Source organism: Montipora capricornis, chromosome 7 (genome assembly GCF_036669925.1).
Source record: "Montipora capricornis isolate CH-2021 chromosome 7, ASM3666992v2, whole genome shotgun sequence".
NCBI lineage: Eukaryota > Metazoa > Cnidaria > Anthozoa > Scleractinia > Acroporidae > Montipora > Montipora capricornis.
Genome location: NC_090889.1, coordinates 12,368,198 through 12,388,197, shown reverse-complemented (window position 1 = coordinate 12,388,197; position 20,000 = coordinate 12,368,198). Strand labels below are relative to the sequence as shown.

Genomic DNA, 20,000 nt, shown 5'->3' with positions numbered 1-20,000 from the left:
GAGAAATAAACTTCGGTTGGCGCAAAAGAAAGGCTGTCTGACATTGAGCTAATTGACTAGAATGAAAAGTACAGAAATGAAAATTCCAATAAAAAGACAAAAAAGAGGGAGGTTTAACGACCACATCGGTAAGTAATAATTTTTCATACCATAATACATATTTTGCGATTACTCCAAGCTTTTCGAATTGTGCAATGTACATGTCATGGCTCAGTTTTATATTTGGTTAAAAAATTTTCGAGCTAGTTCAATTTCGGTTTTTCCTTTGTTTTCAGATCATGATAATCAGAATTTGAACTGGTTTGAAAAATCTTAAACCCGAAAAATATATATATATATATAGAATCACAACATATACATGAGCGAAGCTACCTATGGCAGGATTGGTACAAAAGGCTTTAAACAACGGATCAAATATTGCTGCTCACGATGATAACCTAGATTCTTGGCAACAGCGGCAAATGGGCACCTGACAATTAACGACCTCCTTAACACCGGTAGGATGCTCTACCCACTGAGCTACTAGAACTCCCGAGGGTCCAGTACCCTGACCAGGACTCTGATTTTTCAATTCGCCTTCTACCCGTTGCCAAGCAACTGGTTTATCATCCTTCCCAAGGTCAAATTACACATTCAAACAGCCGTAACGTCATCGTAACTTGGAACTTGCTCGTTTCACGCCTTTTTTTGTGATAAAATACATGCCGGACGTGAACGCTGCGCAAGTGCAGCAGGAGTCTATTTTCCACATGAAGCCACCTGCGGCAAACCAGTTACATTATGAAAGCGCTACAATGGCCTTTAAAAGTATGACGGGCCACGCCCCTGAATATCTGTCTTCAAAATTTTTAAAGCGTGCCGAGGTGAGCGGTCGTAGCACCAGAAACTCGCAATTGTTGAACATTCCACTTTTTCAAACCGCTAGCGGCCAAAGAACTTTTTATTATAGAATAGTTAATTTATGGAACTCTTTAGATTATTCTCTTAAACTGTGTGATTCAGTCACTGTTTTTAAACATCGCCTGAGGACCAAATTACTTAAAGAACTGTAATTTAATACTTATATTTTTTAACAATTTTTAAAATTTTATCTTTTAATTGTAAATAGGAATACATTTGTGTTAATAATGTCTTTGAAAAGCCCCCTTGGGGAAAGTCAATAAGTCTGTATGTATGTAAGTGTTTCACCTCGTTGCCATTAAATTTGTCGTTGTCATTGCTAAAACTCCTTATTTGAACCTCCAATCGTGACACACGATGGACTCTACGATAAAGGCACCCAATCAGCTTTGGCCAATTTAGAAGAGAAAACACAGACCTCTTTTTCTTCCTGTTGGTTTTGTTGCTCAAGGTCTGGTGGTGGTCTTCCTTCCATGAACCAAGACGTCTTTAACTGCAGGTTTGGAAAAGGAACCTGTAACAAATGGCGATTGCTTCACTGAGACAGCGTCTTCAAAAGTTTGATCCACAAAATTAAGTTTCTGGCACAATAAAACATTTTTTCCTTAACTTAAGATTTCTTTTTGTGTGTGTGTGTGCGCAGTACAAGTGAAAAATTGAACACGTTTTACCAATTGGTATTTGGAAACAAACATAACGCTCAATAGCGAAATATCATTATTCTTTTATTGTAGAAACCTCCCTTAAAATTTGTTAGACAAAAAGTTAAGACAAAGCTGGGTAATAGGCCACTTCGGAAAATACCATAATACTCTTTGTTTGTCACCCCAGATTTTGCAAAAGCACTGTTTCCAGTTTCTCCTGGGACTTACAATTGTCCCAAGAGAAAACAAAAACAATGCTTATGCAAAATTCGGGGGGACAAACAAAGAGTATTATGGTATTTTCCGAAGTGGCCTATTGGAAATCATTTGTCGCAAGGCACACGCAAAAAAATTTTATCCTCAGTTGACGTCACAAATTGTTCCATTCTTTATGATGCAACAGACCCAAGCCTTAATAAAATAGCTGATTACTATCATCTATTTCTTTGTTCCCCAATCACTGATCGAGTCTGGAGGGCTTCAAGGTCTCCACCGAATCCAGCGTCGCTATACAGTCAAGAGATTATTAGGACAGTCATCTAATTAAAGTAAGTCCATGTCTACCACTTAAAGCTAGCAAGTAATTTACCAAGTAATTATCCATGTTCGTGGGGTCTGGTTGCAGGATCTTCTTGCTTTCAAATCTCACTGACGGGTCCTCGTAGATATCAGATTCTGTTCAAGAAAACAGTAATAACAAATAAATTGGAAGTGATAAGCAACCAATAACACAAGGGACCGTGTTGTAACGTCTTAACTAAACTCTGCAAAACTGTTGCTCAACATTTGTTGCACTGCCAGGTTGGTCAGCGTAACATACCATCAGTCAAAACTACCTTTCTATATGGTGTAAAATAAAAAGGCACGAAAGAAAAGATACAGGAGTCAGAGAGAAAGACCCAAAAAGCCTGAAAAGATACAGCAGAGAAGGAGAACGAAAAAACCCGAAAAAGGTACAGGAGCCCGTTTGGCGAAGGTCCCGTAAACTTTTCGGGCCCAAAAGCAATTTTCAAAACTACAATCCGCTTATCCTGAAAAGCTGATCTGTTAACATGTTTTCGTTATCAGGCGTTTTATGTCACCCAAAACACGCCCGAAAAGTTCCGGGACTTTCGAGAAATGAGGCCCGGCGAGAGAGAGATACCCGAAAACAAGAAGATGCAGGAAAGAGGAACCCGTGCCATTTGTTTCTCGAACAATATCGCTGAGAGCACGAGCATTTTTTTACTTTTATTACAGGCATTCACAACAATCACTGAAAAGCTACGCATTTTGAAATCGGTACTTAAGACCAAAGTACTTCAGATCCACACAACAGACCCAAAAAAATGTCACTTTCTGAACTGAACATCTATGCTCCCCAGGTCCATAGTACTGCACTTTCGCTTTCGTCAGTCCCACAAGGACCGGGAACACTGCATTATGTATGGCGAGATGAAAGACACTGGAAACGAGGATCACCATACAAAACGGCCAATCATATCACACGTGGTAGTTTGGAAAGACCAGGTATTTCAAGAGCAAGCTTTCTCACAATGCAAAAACTAATTTAGCTTCACATTTACTCGAATTGATGAGGACCGACTTTGGAGTGCAAAGCAACTAATCGAGGGAATGGTTATGAAACCTTAAACCCTTCAAAAGCGAGAACAATGTTGTGGCAATCGATGTTGAATTGACCGTGACCCTGCACAATCTTTTGTTTTCGCTTCGCACGAGTTGCGCAAAATTTTAATCCAAACATTTGATTGGTTATCTCCTCGAAAGGTGTGTTTTGTGCAGGGTTAAGACCAAAAATACGCGAAAAAAACCATCTCGATGCATTAACTATGTACAAGGGCAAAGAAAAGTGAATGATCAGATCTTTACAAATATAAAAAAAACAGAAACGAACAAACCTGTTTCAAATGCATCGTCATCCAGATTGTCATCTCCAAAAGCAGACAGTAAGCCATCCTTCATGGGGTAAACTATGAGAAAAAAGCCAAAGTCATTTCATTCGGCATATACTGTAGTTATTTTGTCAGCTCTTAAGCTGCCTGGCGGAGTTAACTACAACATCACTAACAGGAAAAAGCGGGTTCGTGAGTGTTTGCCGATGCAGTGACAGAGAAAGGTGGAAGACCATGGCCAGCCAACACAGTGAACAATGCGAGACAGATGCCAACTGACCTACCTCCTTACTCTAACGCATCTTACAATGGAGCAGGATAAAAAGCAATGTGGTCCTCTTGCACAATTTCTTTTAAGTTGTTCAACAGTTTTAAGCGGTTATTGCAATTTTTTGGTTATTTTGGGTGTCATGAAATCGAAGACAACTACAGGCAGTAGCCTGCATGAGACTAATGTGAACCTGGAGCATGCGCATACAAATCAAGCGTCCCAAACGATGGACAAAGGAGTTCTCGTGGAATCGCATAAATATGCAGAATAAATTAACTAATCATCGGAATTGATTGTCGCCTATAATAAATATAATTAATAGTACTCTGTATCCATCTCATTTAACAAATTATGCTTTTCCGCAAGGCATGCTTTTTGACCTTAAAACACAGTTTTTAATTGTTAATTGAAGGTTAACATTATAATTTGCAGAATAAATTAACTAATAATTGGAAATTATGCACAAATATTGATTGTCGGTCATGATTACAGCAATTAGTACTCTGCATACATTACATTCAACATAATTATGCTTTTCCGCAAAGCATAATTTCTTGACCTTTCAACGGAGGTTTTAATTTAAATTGAAAGGTTAAAAGAGAAACCAATTGAAAGTAATTTAGTTTTTCCCCTACCTTTTGCGTTTGGAATTATAAAGATGTGCTGTTTGAATCCAATGAGAATGTCCCCTAAAAAGGAGTTTGAGTCAGTGCATCATATATACTATGAAACAGAACGGTAGTTTCCTTGAAGATGAAAAACTGTTCGTCCACCAGCAATTGTGCATTGCACCATTGTTACCTGTGTCTATAGAGAATGATTGCAAAGCATCTATACACTCTGAGCTATGTAGCCACCAACAAGATAATAAGCTGCGAGATACGAGGTGATTGAACGACTGTAAAATAGGCGTTTTTCACAATCTCGCATGCATGGGGTTCAAGTCCCATTCAAGCCTTGGTTTACCTGTTTTTTAGGGTTCCTCTGCAACTGCTTAAATTTTGTACAACTTCAATGATCATTCGCTCGCTCTAAGAGTCATAAAATACTGATCTTCACATATCTCACAATCAAAGATGAGATCATCGGTAAATAGTTGCGACCACGCAAATGTTTACTCCCAACTGATATTGTAATTGGTTGGCATTGCCGTCCATACTGACTGACTACATGCAATTATCAAATTTCCCTTTAAGTCTAAGCATTTACTACCATTTTTCAACAATATGGTAAGTGTAAGGGTTTTAACGCTATGCCTTGGTGTGTTTAAATGCAGCTGTTGATCTTTTCTTTAGGACCGCAGTTTTGGGGACACAATGTGAAGTTACAGGAAAGGAAAGGAACTGTATTTAAAGTGTCTAGTCATTCTAGCGCTAGAGCACTAATTGGGGAGACCGTAAACCGAAATTAACAATTAACGCAAATCAATTCAAGTGTTGGTTTTTGAGGAGAGGGGAAACCGGAGTACCCCGGAGAAAACCTCTCGGTGCAGAGTAGAGAACCAACAAATTCAACCCACATATGACGCCGGATCTGGGAATCGAACTCGGGCCACATTGGTGGGAGGCGAGTGCTCTCACTACTGCGTCATCACTGTCAAACCCTTTGACAGTATTCCCAAACGTGAGTGATGTCGACTTTGGAGAGAAGATCTAGGGGCCACTCGTCGTGCGCCTAATACACCCTTCTCCAAAATGGTGGCAACCGATGTGACTGAGTTAAAAATTGAAATGAATGAAAAACCGATACCAGAAATAGAAAGAGCACCTTTACTTTAGTAACCCTGCAAAGTTTCAGCGAATTAGGTGTCAATATCAGCTAAGAAAATGTAAGTTGAAATTTGACAAATTTACAGACGCTTGTATGACTGGCTGTATACGCCATACCCACCAATCATACAAACACCTGTACATTTTTAGTTTTTACATTTTCACAGCTGATATTACACCTGATATGCCGAAACTTTGCAGGGTTACTACAGTAAAGGTGTTCTTTCTATTTCCGGTATTAGTTTTTCATTTCAACTTATTTGAATTCCCGGCCGCCATTTTGTAGAAGGGTCTATTAAGTGCACTACCGGATATTAGCACTGATTAAGAGCCAGACACTCGTTGATGTAAACTACGGCAGCTGAAAATTCCCAGATGAGAGAAAATATTCAGAAACATCAACTGGAACAACTCTGTGAAAACAAAATCTTACCTTGATCGTTGAGAAAGGAAGCAACCGTTAATGTTTCGTTCATTATAATTTCACGAAGAAGGGTCTTGTCTTTGTCCCAAATTTTAATCACACCATCGCAACTATAACATAAGAAAAAAACGTGCTCATTTTATCGATGAAGCTTTTTGATTTCTAAATAGCAAGTAGTACCCAAAGAAACTTTCGAAATGGGTGGTTTGCGACACCATGTTGGACAACAAAGACAGTAGATGTTTCCCTTAGCTAGCTCCTAGTGTTGGACATGTAGAGTCAATGTGGTGAAGTCGTTAGCATCTGTTCTAATAGTCTAAAGGTCATAAATGTTTCATTTTTAAGTATTCTAGAGGCCCTAGACATAAACACATCTTGTTAGCAATACGAGAATCGAAGGAACAGGGGCACCCAACGATAATCTTCGGTGAAATATGTGTCGTGGGCCGGTACGAAGCATCATCGTTCTTACTTTCGCTCACAGCATCATCTACGTTCATGTCTTCTTTAGTTGCTGTGCTCTCGTTGTCACTCTTGTAACCATCTTGGTTGCCAGACCTTTCTACAGAATCTTCTTTTTCACTTTCCTTTGATTTCTTTGTTTTCTTTACAACTGGCTTTGGAGGATGTCTTGGCTAAGGGTAGAAAATGATATTTATCCCAGTCCCAGTTCCTTTACAGGTGTGTTGCTGCCCAGAGTACCATTGTTTAAGTCAAGCAGTGATGCGCCTTCTCAGCATGATTTTACAGGTTTTAAGTGTTGCCGGAAGGTCTGGATTCCACTTAAAACCATTCGTTTCTTCACCTGTCATATTTTTTTCCCATTCAACTTACGACCCAAAAAGGACGTGTTGCCTGGTATATCTGCATGGACCTATGCCAATCTCAAAGGGAATCGATAAATTAAAACCGAAGGAAATAATGTTTGGAAACATTTGTGGGAACCTTTTTTTTCATAAAGAGTATATTCACTTTCAAATTTTCTGGGCGCCGCCATCTTGAATAACTGTGATGTGTTATGGTTGCCTACTTGATTGTTTAAACATGACCTCACAGCGGCCATGTTGGAGGGGTCGTGTTGGACTAGTGAAATATTCTTTTGGGAATTTAACTCCAATTTCATAAAAATGCTTCCTTTTGTTTTAGTATGCAAACTGCTGCTGGTCACATTATCGAAAACACTATTGTTTTGACTCAAATAACTTTTATATTAATAACAATAGTGCAACCGTAACATGTAACAGTTATTCGAGATGACAAAAAACCGCAAAATCTAAAAACAAAAATAGGCGATTCTAAAAATTACTTATATCGGATACAAACGTTTTTTTTTTTTTAATTATAATTTTAAACTTATTTCGCGTTGGAGTCGAGAGTTCCTTTTGTCGAGGAACTACTGGACAACCTACCGTAATTTGTTTACCAATAAACACACAATAATTTGAGGGACTGGGTGCCATATTTTAAAGTGTTCACGCATAATTATTTCTGGTTTCACTTGGAGGTAGCTTCATACTTCACCATTTTTACTAGGAAGAAAACGTTTTTCTAAACCAACAATTCTTCGTTTACAATAAAATTATGCTCTTCTTGCCGTGAAATTTGTCCCTAGTTTTGCGAGGCCACTTGGCTTGACTGCAACAACTATAAAGGCTGACAGCATGTTATGCGGGCGCTATCGACCTATTACCTTAAAACTCTTTGGTTCAGAGTTTTCCGTAGCCACTTTTCTAACAACCGGAGCAGCATAACCGGGACCTCCACGGCCAGACCGTAACGACTTGCTGTCGATTGATATATTACCCAGTCTGCCTCTCCGGAAGCTTGGAATAAAAGGGACGTTTCTCTTTCCTTCTTGTTTGAGAGCACCAGTGCATTGATCGCAGGAGGGCTGGCTTCCTTGTACTGGCTCGTCCTTGGCTTTCTCATCTGTTACGAAAAACGATGTTATTGATTTTACAAAATCATAACTTAAAACCATAAGCCTGGATTACATTCGGGCACAACAAAAGGACACTATTTGTTGTCCATGACCTTAGACACCTCTTAAAAACAATACAATGTGTGTAGGTGCACAGGAAAATTTCAGACTGCCGTAGCAGAACTTTACCCTGATAATCTCTCATTACACAGTTATATACACAGATTATTCCCTCACTGCAGGGAATTACACAGAGAAATTCCTCGACATATGTCTTCTGGGAATATGAACAAAGTATTCTTATGAAACAAATATGTTACGCATATTAAATAGGCCATTTTCATGCTAGATCCAGTCCAGCCGTTAGAATACGAAACTGGCCTATTATAGATATTAATAAAACACATTAAATATCAAACATTTGAGATCAACCCAAGTACTATTAGCATTAAAAACACTACACCTTCACTCAGCTCTTCATCGGACTCTTTCTCCTCGAAAACAAACAAAAGTACGAAGAATTTACACAATGTCAAAAAAAAAGACACGTGGCTCACAAAAATGGGACATGTTCAGTAACAAGATATTTCATTTAAAAACTTTACTAAAACTCGCAGGCGTTTTACGCAATGTAAGTAATTGCCAAGTTAATTGCCGCGATAACTGTCATTCTCAAGGGAAGTAAGGATGGCCCTGTGGTAACACTCATGCCTCCCACCTCTGCGGACCAGGGATCACATCCTACGTTCAATCAATCTCAATCTTATCCAAGGGTTTTTTTCCGGGCCCTCCGGTTTTCCTCCCTCGGCAAAATCAACTCCCAGCATCTGGCTGTGCTGCTGTGCTCCATGCTCTGCATGGGTCGTGTTCGGTGGCTAAACGACTAGCCGGCTGCACAGCTCCTTCGGTCCGACCCCGTTGAGCTGCACCCTTAGCAATTCAGTCTCTGACTGCGAGAAAGGGCGAGTAGCAAGCCAGATATTATTATCAATATCATTGTTATTATAATTATTATTATTATTGTTATCATTATTATTAATGTTTTTATCATTATTATTATTGTTGTTATCATTATTATTATTATGATTATTATTATTATGATAATGATGATGATGATGACGATGATGATGATGATTATTATTATTCAAATACAATGAAAATATAAATACAATTAGCTAAATGGTGTACATGAGTGGGTTGGTCCGTCAATCTAGTGGGCTAGCCTGCACAGCAAGCATCCCATATGCAGTGCGTTGTGTGACAAATGGTATTCAGAAGCTTTGTGATATCCAGCATCCACTGTCCATGAATTAATCTCAAGCGTAACTATTTACAAATGGATCCATCTCCAATGATTAGCGCATGACGCACCCTACAAGCAAAAAGTTCACCGTCCTTTGAAAACAGTCTTCACATAGTAACCTTACCAGTGGAGGTGTGGAGGGCATTGCTGGCTCTGGTGGCGGAGTTCTCGGTGGCGAAGAAAGAGGCGAGTCACAAAATTCGGGAAGTTCCCACAATTTTGACCTGGATTGGTGCTCGGACAACGCAACTGAACTAGCCATGGACAATCTCCTTAGTGTGGAGGACGGGGAGAAATAAACTTCGGTTGGCGCAAAAGAAAGGCTGTCTGACATTGAGCTAATTGACTAGAATGAAAAGTACAGAAATGAAAATTCCAATAAAAAGACAAAAAAGAGGGAGGTTTAACGACCACATCGGTAAGTAATAATTTTTCATACCATAATACATATTTTGCGATTACTCCAAGCTTTTCGAATTGTGCAATGTACATGTCATGGCTCAGTTTTATATTTGGTTAAAAAATTTTCGAGCTAGTTCAATTTCGGTTTTTCCTTTGTTTTCAGATCATGATAATCAGAATTTGAACTGGTTTGAAAAATCTTAAACCCGAAAAAAATATATATATATATAGAATCACAACATATACATGAGCGAAGCTACCTATGGCAGGATTGGTACAAAAGGCTTTAAACAACGGATCAAATATTGCTGCTCACGATGATAACCTAGATTCTTGGCAACAGCGGCAAATGGGCACCTGACAATTAACGACCTCCTTAACACCGGTAGGATGCTCTACCCATTGAGCTACTAGAACTCCCGAGGGTCCAGTACCCTGACCAGGACTCTGATTTTTCAATTCGCCTTCTACCCGTTGCCAAGCAACTGGTTTATCATCCTTCCCAAGGTCAAATTACACATTCAAACAGCCGTAACGTCATCGTAACTTGGAACTTGCTCGTTTCACGCCTTTTTTTGTGATAAAATACATGCCGGACGTGAACGCTGCGCAAGTGCAGCAGGAGTCTATTTTCCACATGAAGCCACCTGCGGCAAACCAGTTACATTATGAAAGCGCTACAATGGCCTTTAAATGTATGACGGGCCACGCCCCTAAATATCTGTCTTCAAAATTTTTAAAGCGTGCCGAGGTGAGCGGTCGTAGCACCAGAAACTCGCAATTGTTGAACATTCCACTTTTTCAAACCGCTAGCGGCCAAAGAACTTTTTATTATAGAATAGTTAATTTATGGAACTCTTTAGATTATTCTCTTAAACTGTGTGATTCAGTCACTGTTTTTAAACATCGCCTGAGGACCAAATTACTTAAAGAACTGTAATTTAATACTTATATTTTTTAACAATTTTTAAAATTTTATCTTTTAATTGTAAATAGGAATACATTTGTGTTAATAATGTCTTTGAAAAGCCCCCTTGGGGAAAGTCAATAAGTCTGTATGTATGTAAGTGTTTCACCTCGTTGCCATTAAATTTGTCGTTGTCATTGCTAAAACTCCTTATTTGAACCTCCAATCGTGACACACGATGGACTCTACGATAAAGGCACCCAATCAGCTTTGGCCAATTTAGAAGAGAAAACACAGACCTCTTTTTCTTCCTGTTGGTTTTGTTGCTCAAGGTCTGGTGGTGGTCTTCCTTCCATGAACCAAGACGTCTTTAACTGCAGGTTTGGAAAAGGAACCTGTAACAAATGGCGATTGCTTCACTGAGACAGCGTCTTCAAAAGTTTGATCCACAAAATTAAGTTTCTGGCACAATAAAACATTTTTTCCTTAACTTAAGATTTCTTTTTGTGTGTGTGTGTGCGCAGTACAAGTGAAAAATTGAACACGTTTTACCAATTGGTATTTGGAAACAAACATAACGCTCAATAGCGAAATATCATTATTCTTTTATTGTAGAAACCTCCCTTAAAATTTGTTAGACAAAAAGTTAAGACAAAGCTGGGTAATAGGCCACTTCGGAAAATACCATAATACTCTTTGTTTGTCACCCCAGATTTTGCAAAAGCACTGTTTCCAGTTTCTCCTGGGACTTACAATTGTCCCAAGAGAAAACAAAAACAATGCTTATGCAAAATTCGGGGGGACAAACAAAGAGTATTATGGTATTTTCCGAAGTGGCCTATTGGAAATCATTTGTCGCAAGGCACACGCAAAAAAATTTTATCCTCAGTTGACGTCACAAATTGTTCCATTCTTTATGATGCAACAGACCCAAGCCTTAATAAAATAGCTGATTACTATCATCTATTTCTTTGTTCCCCAATCACTGATCGAGTCTGGAGGGCTTCAAGGTCTCCACCGAATCCAGCGTCGCTATACAGTCAAGAGATTATTAGGACAGTCATCTAATTAAAGTAAGTTCATGTCTACCACTTAAAGCTAGCAAGTAATTTACCAAGTAATTAAACATGTTCGTGGGGTCTGGTTGCAGGATCTTCTTTCAAATCTCACTGACGGGTCCTCGTAGATATCAGATTCTGTTCAAGAAAACAGTAATAACAAATAAATTGGAAGTGATAAGCAACCAATAACACAAGGGACCGTGTTGTAACGTCTTAACTAAACTCTGCAAAACTGTTGCTCAACATTTGTTGCACTGCCAGGTTGGTCAGCGTAACATACCATCAGTCAAAACTACCTTTCTATATGGTGTAAAATAAAAAGACACGAAAGAAAAGATACAGGAGTCAGAGAGAAAGACCCAAAAAGCCTGAAAAGATACAGGAGAGAAGGAGAACGAAAAAACCCGAAAAAGGTACAGGAGCCCGTTTGGCGAAGGTCCCGTAAACTTTTCGGGCCCAAAAGCAATTTTCAAAACTACAATCCGCTTATCCTGAAAAGCTGATCTGTTAACATGTTTTCGTTATCAGGCGTTTTATGTCACCCAAAACACGCCCGAAAAGTTCCGGGACTTTCGAGAAACGAGGCCCGGCGAGAGAGAGATACCCGAAAACAAGAAGATGCAGGAAAGAGGAACCCGTGCCATTTGTTTCTCGAACAATATCGCTGAGAGCACGAGCATTTTTTTACTTTTATTACAGGCATTCACAACAATCACTGAAAAGCTACGCATTTTGAAATCGGTACTTAAGACCAAAGTACTTCAGATCCACACAACAGACCCAAAAAAATGTCACTTTCTGAACTGAACATCTATGCTCCCCAGGTCCACAGTACTGCACTTTCGCTTTCGTCAGTCCCACAAGGACCGGGAACATTGCATTATGTATGGCGAGATGAAAGACACTGGAAACGAGGATCACCATACAAAACGGCCAATCATATCACACGTGGTAGTTTGGAAAGACCAGGTATTTCAAGAGCAAGCTTTCTCACAATGCAAAAACTAATTTAGCTTCACATTTACTCGAATTGATGAGGAGCGACTTTGGAGTGCAAAGCAACTAATCGAGGGAATGGTTATGAAACCTTAAACCCTTCAAAAGCGAGAACAATGTTGTGGCAATCGATGCTGAATTGACCGTGACCCTGCACAATCTTTTGTTTTTGCTTCGCACGAGTTTCGCAAAATTTTAATCCAAACATTTGATTGGTTATCTCCTCGAAAGGTGTGTTTTGTGCAGGGTCAAGACCAAAAATACGGGAAAAAAAAGAAACAAAGGAGTTTCATAACCATCTCGATGCATTAACTATGTACAAAGGCAAAGAAAAGTGAATGATCAGATTTTTACAAATATAAAAAAAACAGAAACGAACAAACCTGTTTCAAATGCATCGTCATCCAGATTGTCATCTCCAGAAGCAGACAGTAAGCCATCCTTCATGGGGTAAACTATGAGAAAAAAAGCCAAAGTCATTTCATTTGGCATATACTGTAGTTGTTTTGTCAGCTCTTAAGCTGCCTGGCGGAGTTAACTACAACATCACTAACAGGAAAAAGCGGGTTCGTGAGTGTTTGCCGATGCAGTGACAGAGAAAGGTGGAAGACCATGGCCAGCCGACACAGTGAACAATGCGAGACAGATGCCAACTGACCTACCTCCTTACTCTAACGCATCTTACAATGGAGCAGGATAAAAAGCAATGTGGTCCTCTTGCACAATTTCTTTTAAGTTGTTCAACAGTTTTAAGCGGTTATTGCAATTTTTTGGGTATTTTGGGTGTCATGAAATTGCATCATTTTGCGTGACATAGCCTCTTTAAATTCACTGAAGACAACTACAGGCAGTAGCCTGCATGAGACTAATTTGAACCTGGAGCACGCGCATACAAATCAAGCGTCCCAAACGATGGACAAAGGAGTTCTCGTGGAATCGCATAAATATGCAGAATAAATTAACTAATCATCGGAATTGATTGTCGCCTATAATAAATATAATTAATAGTACTCTGCATCCATCTCATTTAACAAATTATGCTTTTCCGCAAGGCATGCTTTTTGACCTTACAACACAGTTTTTAATTGTTAATTGAAGGTTAACATTATAATTTCCAGAAAAAATTAACTAATAATTGGAAATTATGCACAAATATTGATTGTCGGTCATGATTACAGCAATTAGTACTCTGCATACATTACATTCAACATAATTATGCTTTTCCGCAAAGCATAATTTCTTGACCTTTCAACGGAGGTTTTAATTTAAATTGAAAGGTTAAAAGAGAAACCAATTGAAAGTAATTTAGTTTTTCCCCTACCTTTTGCGTTTGGAATTATAAAGATGTGCTGTTTGAATCCAATGAGAATGTCCCCTAAAAAGGAGTTTGAGTCAGTGCATCATATATACTATGAAACAGAACGGTAGTTTCCTTGAAGATGAAAAACTGTTCGTCCACCAGCAATTGTGCATTGCACCATTGTTACCTGTGTCTATAGAGAATGATTGCAAAGCATCTATACACTCTGAGCTATGTAGCCACCAACAAGATAATAAGCTGCGAGATACGAGGTGATTGAACGACTGTAAAATAGGCGTCTTTCACAATCTCGCATGCATGGGGTTCAAGTCCCATTCAAGCCTTGGTTTACCTTTTTTAAGGGTTCCTCTGCAACTGCTTAAATTTTGTACAACTTCAATGATCATTCGCTCGCTCTAAGAGTCATAAAATACTGATCTTCACATATCTCACAATCAAAGATGAGATCATCGGTAAATAGTTGAGACCACGCAAATGTTTACTCCCAACTGATATTGTAATTGGTTGGCATTGCCGTCCATACTGACTGACTACATGCAATTATCAAATTTCCGTTTAAGTCTAAGCATTTACTACCATTTTTCAACAATATGGTAAGTGTAAGAGTTTTAACGTTATGCCTTGGTGTGTTTAAATGCAGCTGTTGATCTTTTCTTTAGGACCGCAGTTTTGGGGACACAATGTGAAGTTACAGGAAAGGAAAGGAACTGTATTTAAAATGTCTAGTCATTCTAGCGCTAGAGCACTAATTGGGGAGACCGTAAACCGAAATTAACAATTAACGCAAATCAATTCAAGTGTTGGTTTTTGAGGAGAGGGGAAACCGGAGTACCCCGGAGAAAACCTCTCGGTGCAGAGTAGAGAACCAACAAATTCAACCCACATATGACGCCGGCTCTGGGAATCGAACTCGGGCCACATTGGTGGGAGGCGAGTGCTCTCACTACTGCGTCATCACTGTCAAACCCTTTAACAGTATTCCCAAACGTGAGTGATGTCGACTTTGGAGAGAAGATCTAGGGGCCACTCGTCGTGCGCCTAATACACCCTTCTCCAAAATGGTGGCAACCGATGTGACTGAGTTAAAAATTGAAATGAATGAAAAACCGATACCAGAAATAGAAAGAGCACCTTTACTTTAGTAACCCTGCAAAGTTTCAGCGAATTAGGTGTCAATATCAGCTGAGAAAATGTAAGTTAAAATTTGACAAATTTACAGACGCTTGTATGACTGGCGGTATACGCCATACCCACCAATCATACAAACACCTGTACATTTTTAGTTTTTACATTTTCACAGCTGATATTACACCTGATATGCCGAAACTTTGCAGGGTTACTACAGTAAAGGTGTTCTTTCTATTTCCGGTATTAGTTTTTCATTTCAACTTATTTGAATTCCCGGCCGCCATTTTGTAGAAGGGTCTATTAAGTGCACTACCGGATATTAGCACTGATTAAGAGCCAGACACTCGTTGATGTAAACTACGGCAGCTGAAAATTCCCAGATGAGAGAAAATATTCAGAAACATCAACAGGAACAACTCTGTGAAAACAAAATCTTACCTTGATCGTTGAGAAAGGAAGCAACCGTTAATGTTTCGTCATTATAATTTCACGAAGAAGGGTCTTGTCTTTGTCCCAAATTTTAATCACACCATCGCAGCTATAACATAAGAAAAAAAACGTGCTCATTTTATCGATGAAGCTTTTTGATTTCTAAATAGCAAGTAGTACCCAAAGAAAGTTTCGAAATGGGTGGTTTGCGGCGCCATGTTGGACAACAAAGACAGTAGATGTTCCCCTAGCTCCTAGTGTTGGACATGTAGAGTCAATGTGGTGAAGTCGTTAGCATCTGTTCTAATAGTCTAAAGGTCATAAATGTTTCATTTTTAAGTATTCTAGAGGCCCTAGACCTAAACACGTCTTGTTAGCAATACGAGAATCGAAGGAACAGGGGCACCCAACGATAATCTTCGGTGAAATATGTGTTCGGGAGACTCATACGGTCCTACGAATTTCGGTAATACATTTCCAAACAGCTATATATTTCTTACTAAAACATCACCTAAAGGATTAGCAACCAGGGAATAGTAGTCCCTTACGTTTTCGGAAAGGATATTTTTTGCAATTTTTGACAAAAGGTCACCTAGAAGTTTCGGATGAGTAAGCGGTTCGCTAGGAAATTCTTAGAGGTAACGTTCAGCTTGCAATTTGAAGATCTCATTCCCTAATGTTTTCGGACACTTTAACTTTCAGGTAAGATATCCGAACAGATCGAAGTCTTGTAGGTGATGAAAATATCTCTTTAGACAGCCTTTATACATTACAAGAAACCTAAAAATGTCTCTGAAAGGCTTTTGGTTTAATTTGCTAGTTGGGTGCCCTTGAAGGAATTCCAGTAAACAACGAAGTCACGGTAATCGATTGCATCTCAAGAAATAATGCTTCTTACTACCTAGCACTGCAGAAGATCTCTAAAATGTCATTAGAATCCACACTGTTAACACCGTCTTGGTGATCTCTGGGCTGGAGGTGTTTTGAACCCACCATCCTTTCATCTGAAAAAAGGGAATAATTAAACTCAACTTGCATCACAGTTTCAGCGAATAGACTTAAGCAGCCGCAAAGAAGACTGGAAAAACCGCCGTCTTCAATGGGATTCGAAATCGTAACCGCGAAATTGTACTGCAATACTCTTCAACTCAGCTATGAAGCCATCTTTGTTGCAAGCAAGCCTGATAAAACTTTCCTACAGATAGCACGATAGCTCAAGCATAAAGCCAAGTTTAACTCCTTTATTTGCTACTATGATCAAAAAATCACTTCCTTTCTTTCTTTCTTCAGATTTTTAAAGTGTGTTCGGTTAACACCTAGCTGGCAAAATTATGAGCTTTGATTTTTATCCAAAGGCTGTTTACTTTGAGTGCAAGTTTTGGATTTCACGGTTCGCCATCACTCACGTTCAAAACTGACCACTTAGACCTCAGAGGGTTAGATTTCACGAAAAGTGACGTCATTTACTAACTAGCTCAAAATTTTAGCGAGGAAATGCAGTTTATTGTATGTACAAAACATTACTTTGAGAGGTTGAAAGCCCGAAACTCTCGCGCTACATATTAATTCATCCGCGTACACACGCATTGCATTCTTAAACTAGTGAGTCTTTGACCGTGCGTTCTTTTCTCCTCGATCCAGTTCTTTCCAGATTTTAAAGTTAGTATTGGCAGACCATTAAAAGAAAAAATTATTGTTTAAATAAACAGGTGTCTTTTTTTAAATCAAGTCTAAAAACTTGGGTCACTTGGTGTTTAGTGAACATAGTTTTGAAATCCAAAGAAAAAGAAGAATTGATTTTTTGGTCATAGTAGCACTTTAACTAACACTGCTATGATCTTTTCGCTCAAGAAATAATAAAAAAAATCGGCTTTTATGTATGTATATCTTGTCTCTTCTGTTAATATTTCAGTTTGGGCAAAAGAAGACTGCTTTCCTTCACGACGTTGCCTTGCGACTAAAAATCTTTTTCACGCCATGATATGACTTAAGTCAAGCGTACCTACTTTATAATAAAACATTTGTAGTTTTGAGCACAATAGTAAGAGCGGTTTTCAATTGAGTGTCGAAAGTAATTAGATAATTACTTTCAATTGCTTTATGATTACTGCATTCAGTGATTGGTTCAAAGTTCTCGCGCCATTTTGTCAACCAATCAGAAGTGAAACCAAAACCAATCGTGGTTCGCGCTTGCACATTTTCCCGCACTTCATGTCGGCTACGTGTAAATAATTCGAGTTTTGATTGGTTTACTGGATTATCTCCGTCCTTTTTGATTGGCCAAAGTAATTACTTTGGTTTTGGTTTTACGAAACTCACTTGAAAACCGCTCTACCAGTCAAACGATGACTTTATCAAGTCTAATTACCCTACCCAAATGGTATAACGAACAGATTCCTTCTTCTCTTCTCTTCTCTTCTCTTCTCACCCCTCCCTTTTATTTTTATTCCACCATCGTCAACAATATGTAACGGTTTCATTTTTCACTGCCAACAATAGCGACCTTGAGATCGGAGGACGAGGACGACTACGAGTTTTCCGTTTTGAGCACGCGCACTTCAACAAATGTCGGCCTCCAATCTTACGCGAATGCTCAGTACCGAAAACTAGTACTCGTAGTTGTCCTCGTCCTCCGATCTAAGGGTCCCTACTGTCTTTATGTACTACCAAATTCTCCTAACAGATATGGACAAAAATGTATGGCAGTGAGCAAGGAGAATTAAGATTTGGATCTTGGGAGTGAAAAGGTTAAGTGCAACGACTTTCCGTTTATAAGGATTTGTAGTATGAGTTTTTCGTTCTGGGCACGCAGACTTCGAAGAATGTCGGCCTCCAAACCTTATGCGCATGCTCCGTACCGAAAACTCGTATTCGTAGTCGTCCTTGTCCTCCGATCTTAAGGTCCGTAATCACTGTAGCGAGACGGATTGATGGATTACATCCGCCGTTGTGATTGGCCGATTTCTATGCAGAAAAATCCATTTGAAGTGAAATATTAATCTAGTGTACTAATTTTCACCACTGCCTCTAATCACTGCAAGTGTGATAAACCTAATCGGCTAACTCAATGTTCTACCCAATTCAAATCCTTCGGGAATTAAACGTTTTGTTTCAGGTATCTCCATATCATTTAAATATGAATGTTACATTGTCATACAAATACAACACACAAAGAATCTTTATCTCGGGAGAATTGAATTGGGTACAACATTAAGTTAGCCGATTAGGTCTAATGGAGCCAGCATAAAATGAAATCGTTTTTTCAAAGTTGAACCTCAATCACTGCATAATCATACGCTCTTAATCTGTCATTTTGTCTAATACACCCATGGTAAAATACCTTCATTCGCGACTCTTTCATTTTTCTCTGAACCAGAGAATGGAGATGAAGATATCCACTTTTGTATCCACACAGCAAGAGATTGTTCTGAAGGAAAAGTTAAACGGTATAAACCTAGTTGTCATATATTTTTTCCTATACTAAAAAGAACCGCCGCGCACCGGTGGCTCAGTTGGTTGAGCACCGGGCTGTCACGCGGGAGGTCATGAGTTCAACTCCGGCCGGACCAACACTCAGGGTCTTTAAATAACTGAGGAGAAAGTGCTGCCTTTGTAATTACATCTGCAAGTGGTTAAACTCTCTGATCTTCTCGGATAAGGACGATAAGCCGGTGGTCCCGTCTCACAACCCTTCAATGTTCATAATCCTGTGGGATGTAAAAGAACCCGCACACTTGTCGCAAAAAGTAGGGCATGCAGTTCCCGGTGTTGTGGTCTGTCTTTTGTGGTATATCATGGTTGGGAGGGTAAGGAGGGCGCACTTAATTTGGAGCCTGGCTCTGTTGTGCGACCCCCACCACAGTTGTGGTGAAAGTTACAGTAAATAAATGAGGGACGTTAAGATCTACGACGCGGTCATCCACGAGAACGCCACGAAACAACAATACCATTGGTTAATCGTGCTTCACGTGCGACACGCATCTTAGCATACATTTTTTAGCTTTTCTGTTAAGCCGGTGGTCCCGTCTCACAACCCTTCAATGTTCATAATCCTGTGGGATGTAAAAGAACCCGCACACTTGTCGCAAAAAGTAGGGCATGTAGTTCCCGGTGTTGTGGTCTGTCTTTTGTGGTATATCATGGTTGGGAGGGTAAGGAGGGCGCACTTAATTTGGAGCCTGGCTCTGTTGTGCGACCCCCACGACAGTTGTGGTGAAAGTTACAGTAAATAAATGAGGGACTTTAAGATCTACGGCGTGGTCATCCACGAGAACGCCACGAAACAACAATACCATTGGTTAATCTTGCTGCACGTGCAACACGCATCTTAGCATACATTTTTGCGGTGCTCTGCACGACAGCAACGTTAGAGCGTTAAAGTTTTGACGACAACGCGAGGGTACAAGGCCCTTACTTATGTTTTCCACTTTATAACGTACCATTCTGGTAAAGCAAGTCATGTCTGCATCACAATCTACGCGTTTTAGCAACTGTAAAAATGGCAGTGACCAAGTAAGGATAACAATCCCAGGATGCCTGCATTTTGTAACCGTCGTGCCAGTCTCTTGATCATGGTACACTTCGAGAACCTGCATTATAAAGAGATCATAACGAATGAAAGGGTTATTGTTA

The 20,000-nt window shown here is 39.4% G+C and overlaps 1 protein-coding gene across 7 annotated transcripts in view; it reads right to left on the bottom strand.

Annotated features, from left to right (window-relative positions):
* The window catches only part of LOC138058190 (microtubule-associated protein futsch-like), a 66,318-nt gene that overhangs the window by 17,577 nt on the left and 28,741 nt on the right, over window positions 1-20,000 (bottom strand). For 4 of the 7 annotated variants that reach the window (XM_068904079.1, XM_068904080.1, XM_068904078.1 and 1 more), the window contains 17 exons: window positions 19,808-19,957; window positions 18,709-18,795; window positions 16,270-16,372; window positions 15,378-15,477; window positions 13,812-13,865; window positions 12,874-12,945; window positions 11,548-11,629; window positions 10,733-10,828; window positions 9,249-9,470; window positions 8,283-8,315; window positions 7,591-7,829; window positions 5,910-6,010; window positions 4,343-4,396; window positions 3,443-3,514; window positions 2,134-2,219; window positions 1,319-1,414; window positions 1-56 (listed from right to left, as the gene is read on the bottom strand). The exon at window positions 1-56 is cut by the window's left edge and continues 166 nt beyond it. In XM_068904079.1, coding sequence (XP_068760180.1) covers window positions 1-56; window positions 1,319-1,414; window positions 2,134-2,219; window positions 3,443-3,514; window positions 4,343-4,396; window positions 5,910-6,010; window positions 7,591-7,829; window positions 8,283-8,315; window positions 9,249-9,470; window positions 10,733-10,828; window positions 11,548-11,562 — 1,070 coding nt within the window. In that variant the 5' untranslated portion in view covers window positions 11,563-11,629; window positions 12,874-12,945; window positions 13,812-13,865; ... (2 more) ...; window positions 18,709-18,795; window positions 19,808-19,957. Of the gene's footprint in view, window positions 57-1,318; window positions 1,415-2,133; window positions 2,220-3,442; window positions 3,515-4,342; window positions 4,397-5,909; window positions 6,011-6,372; window positions 6,470-7,590; window positions 7,830-8,282; window positions 8,316-9,248; window positions 9,471-10,732; window positions 10,829-11,547; window positions 11,630-12,873; window positions 12,946-13,811; window positions 13,866-15,377; window positions 15,478-16,269; window positions 16,373-18,708; window positions 18,796-19,807; window positions 19,958-20,000 lie in introns of those variants that run through there. The other 3 variants (XM_068904083.1, XM_068904082.1, XM_068904084.1) reach the window with 3 other exon arrangements.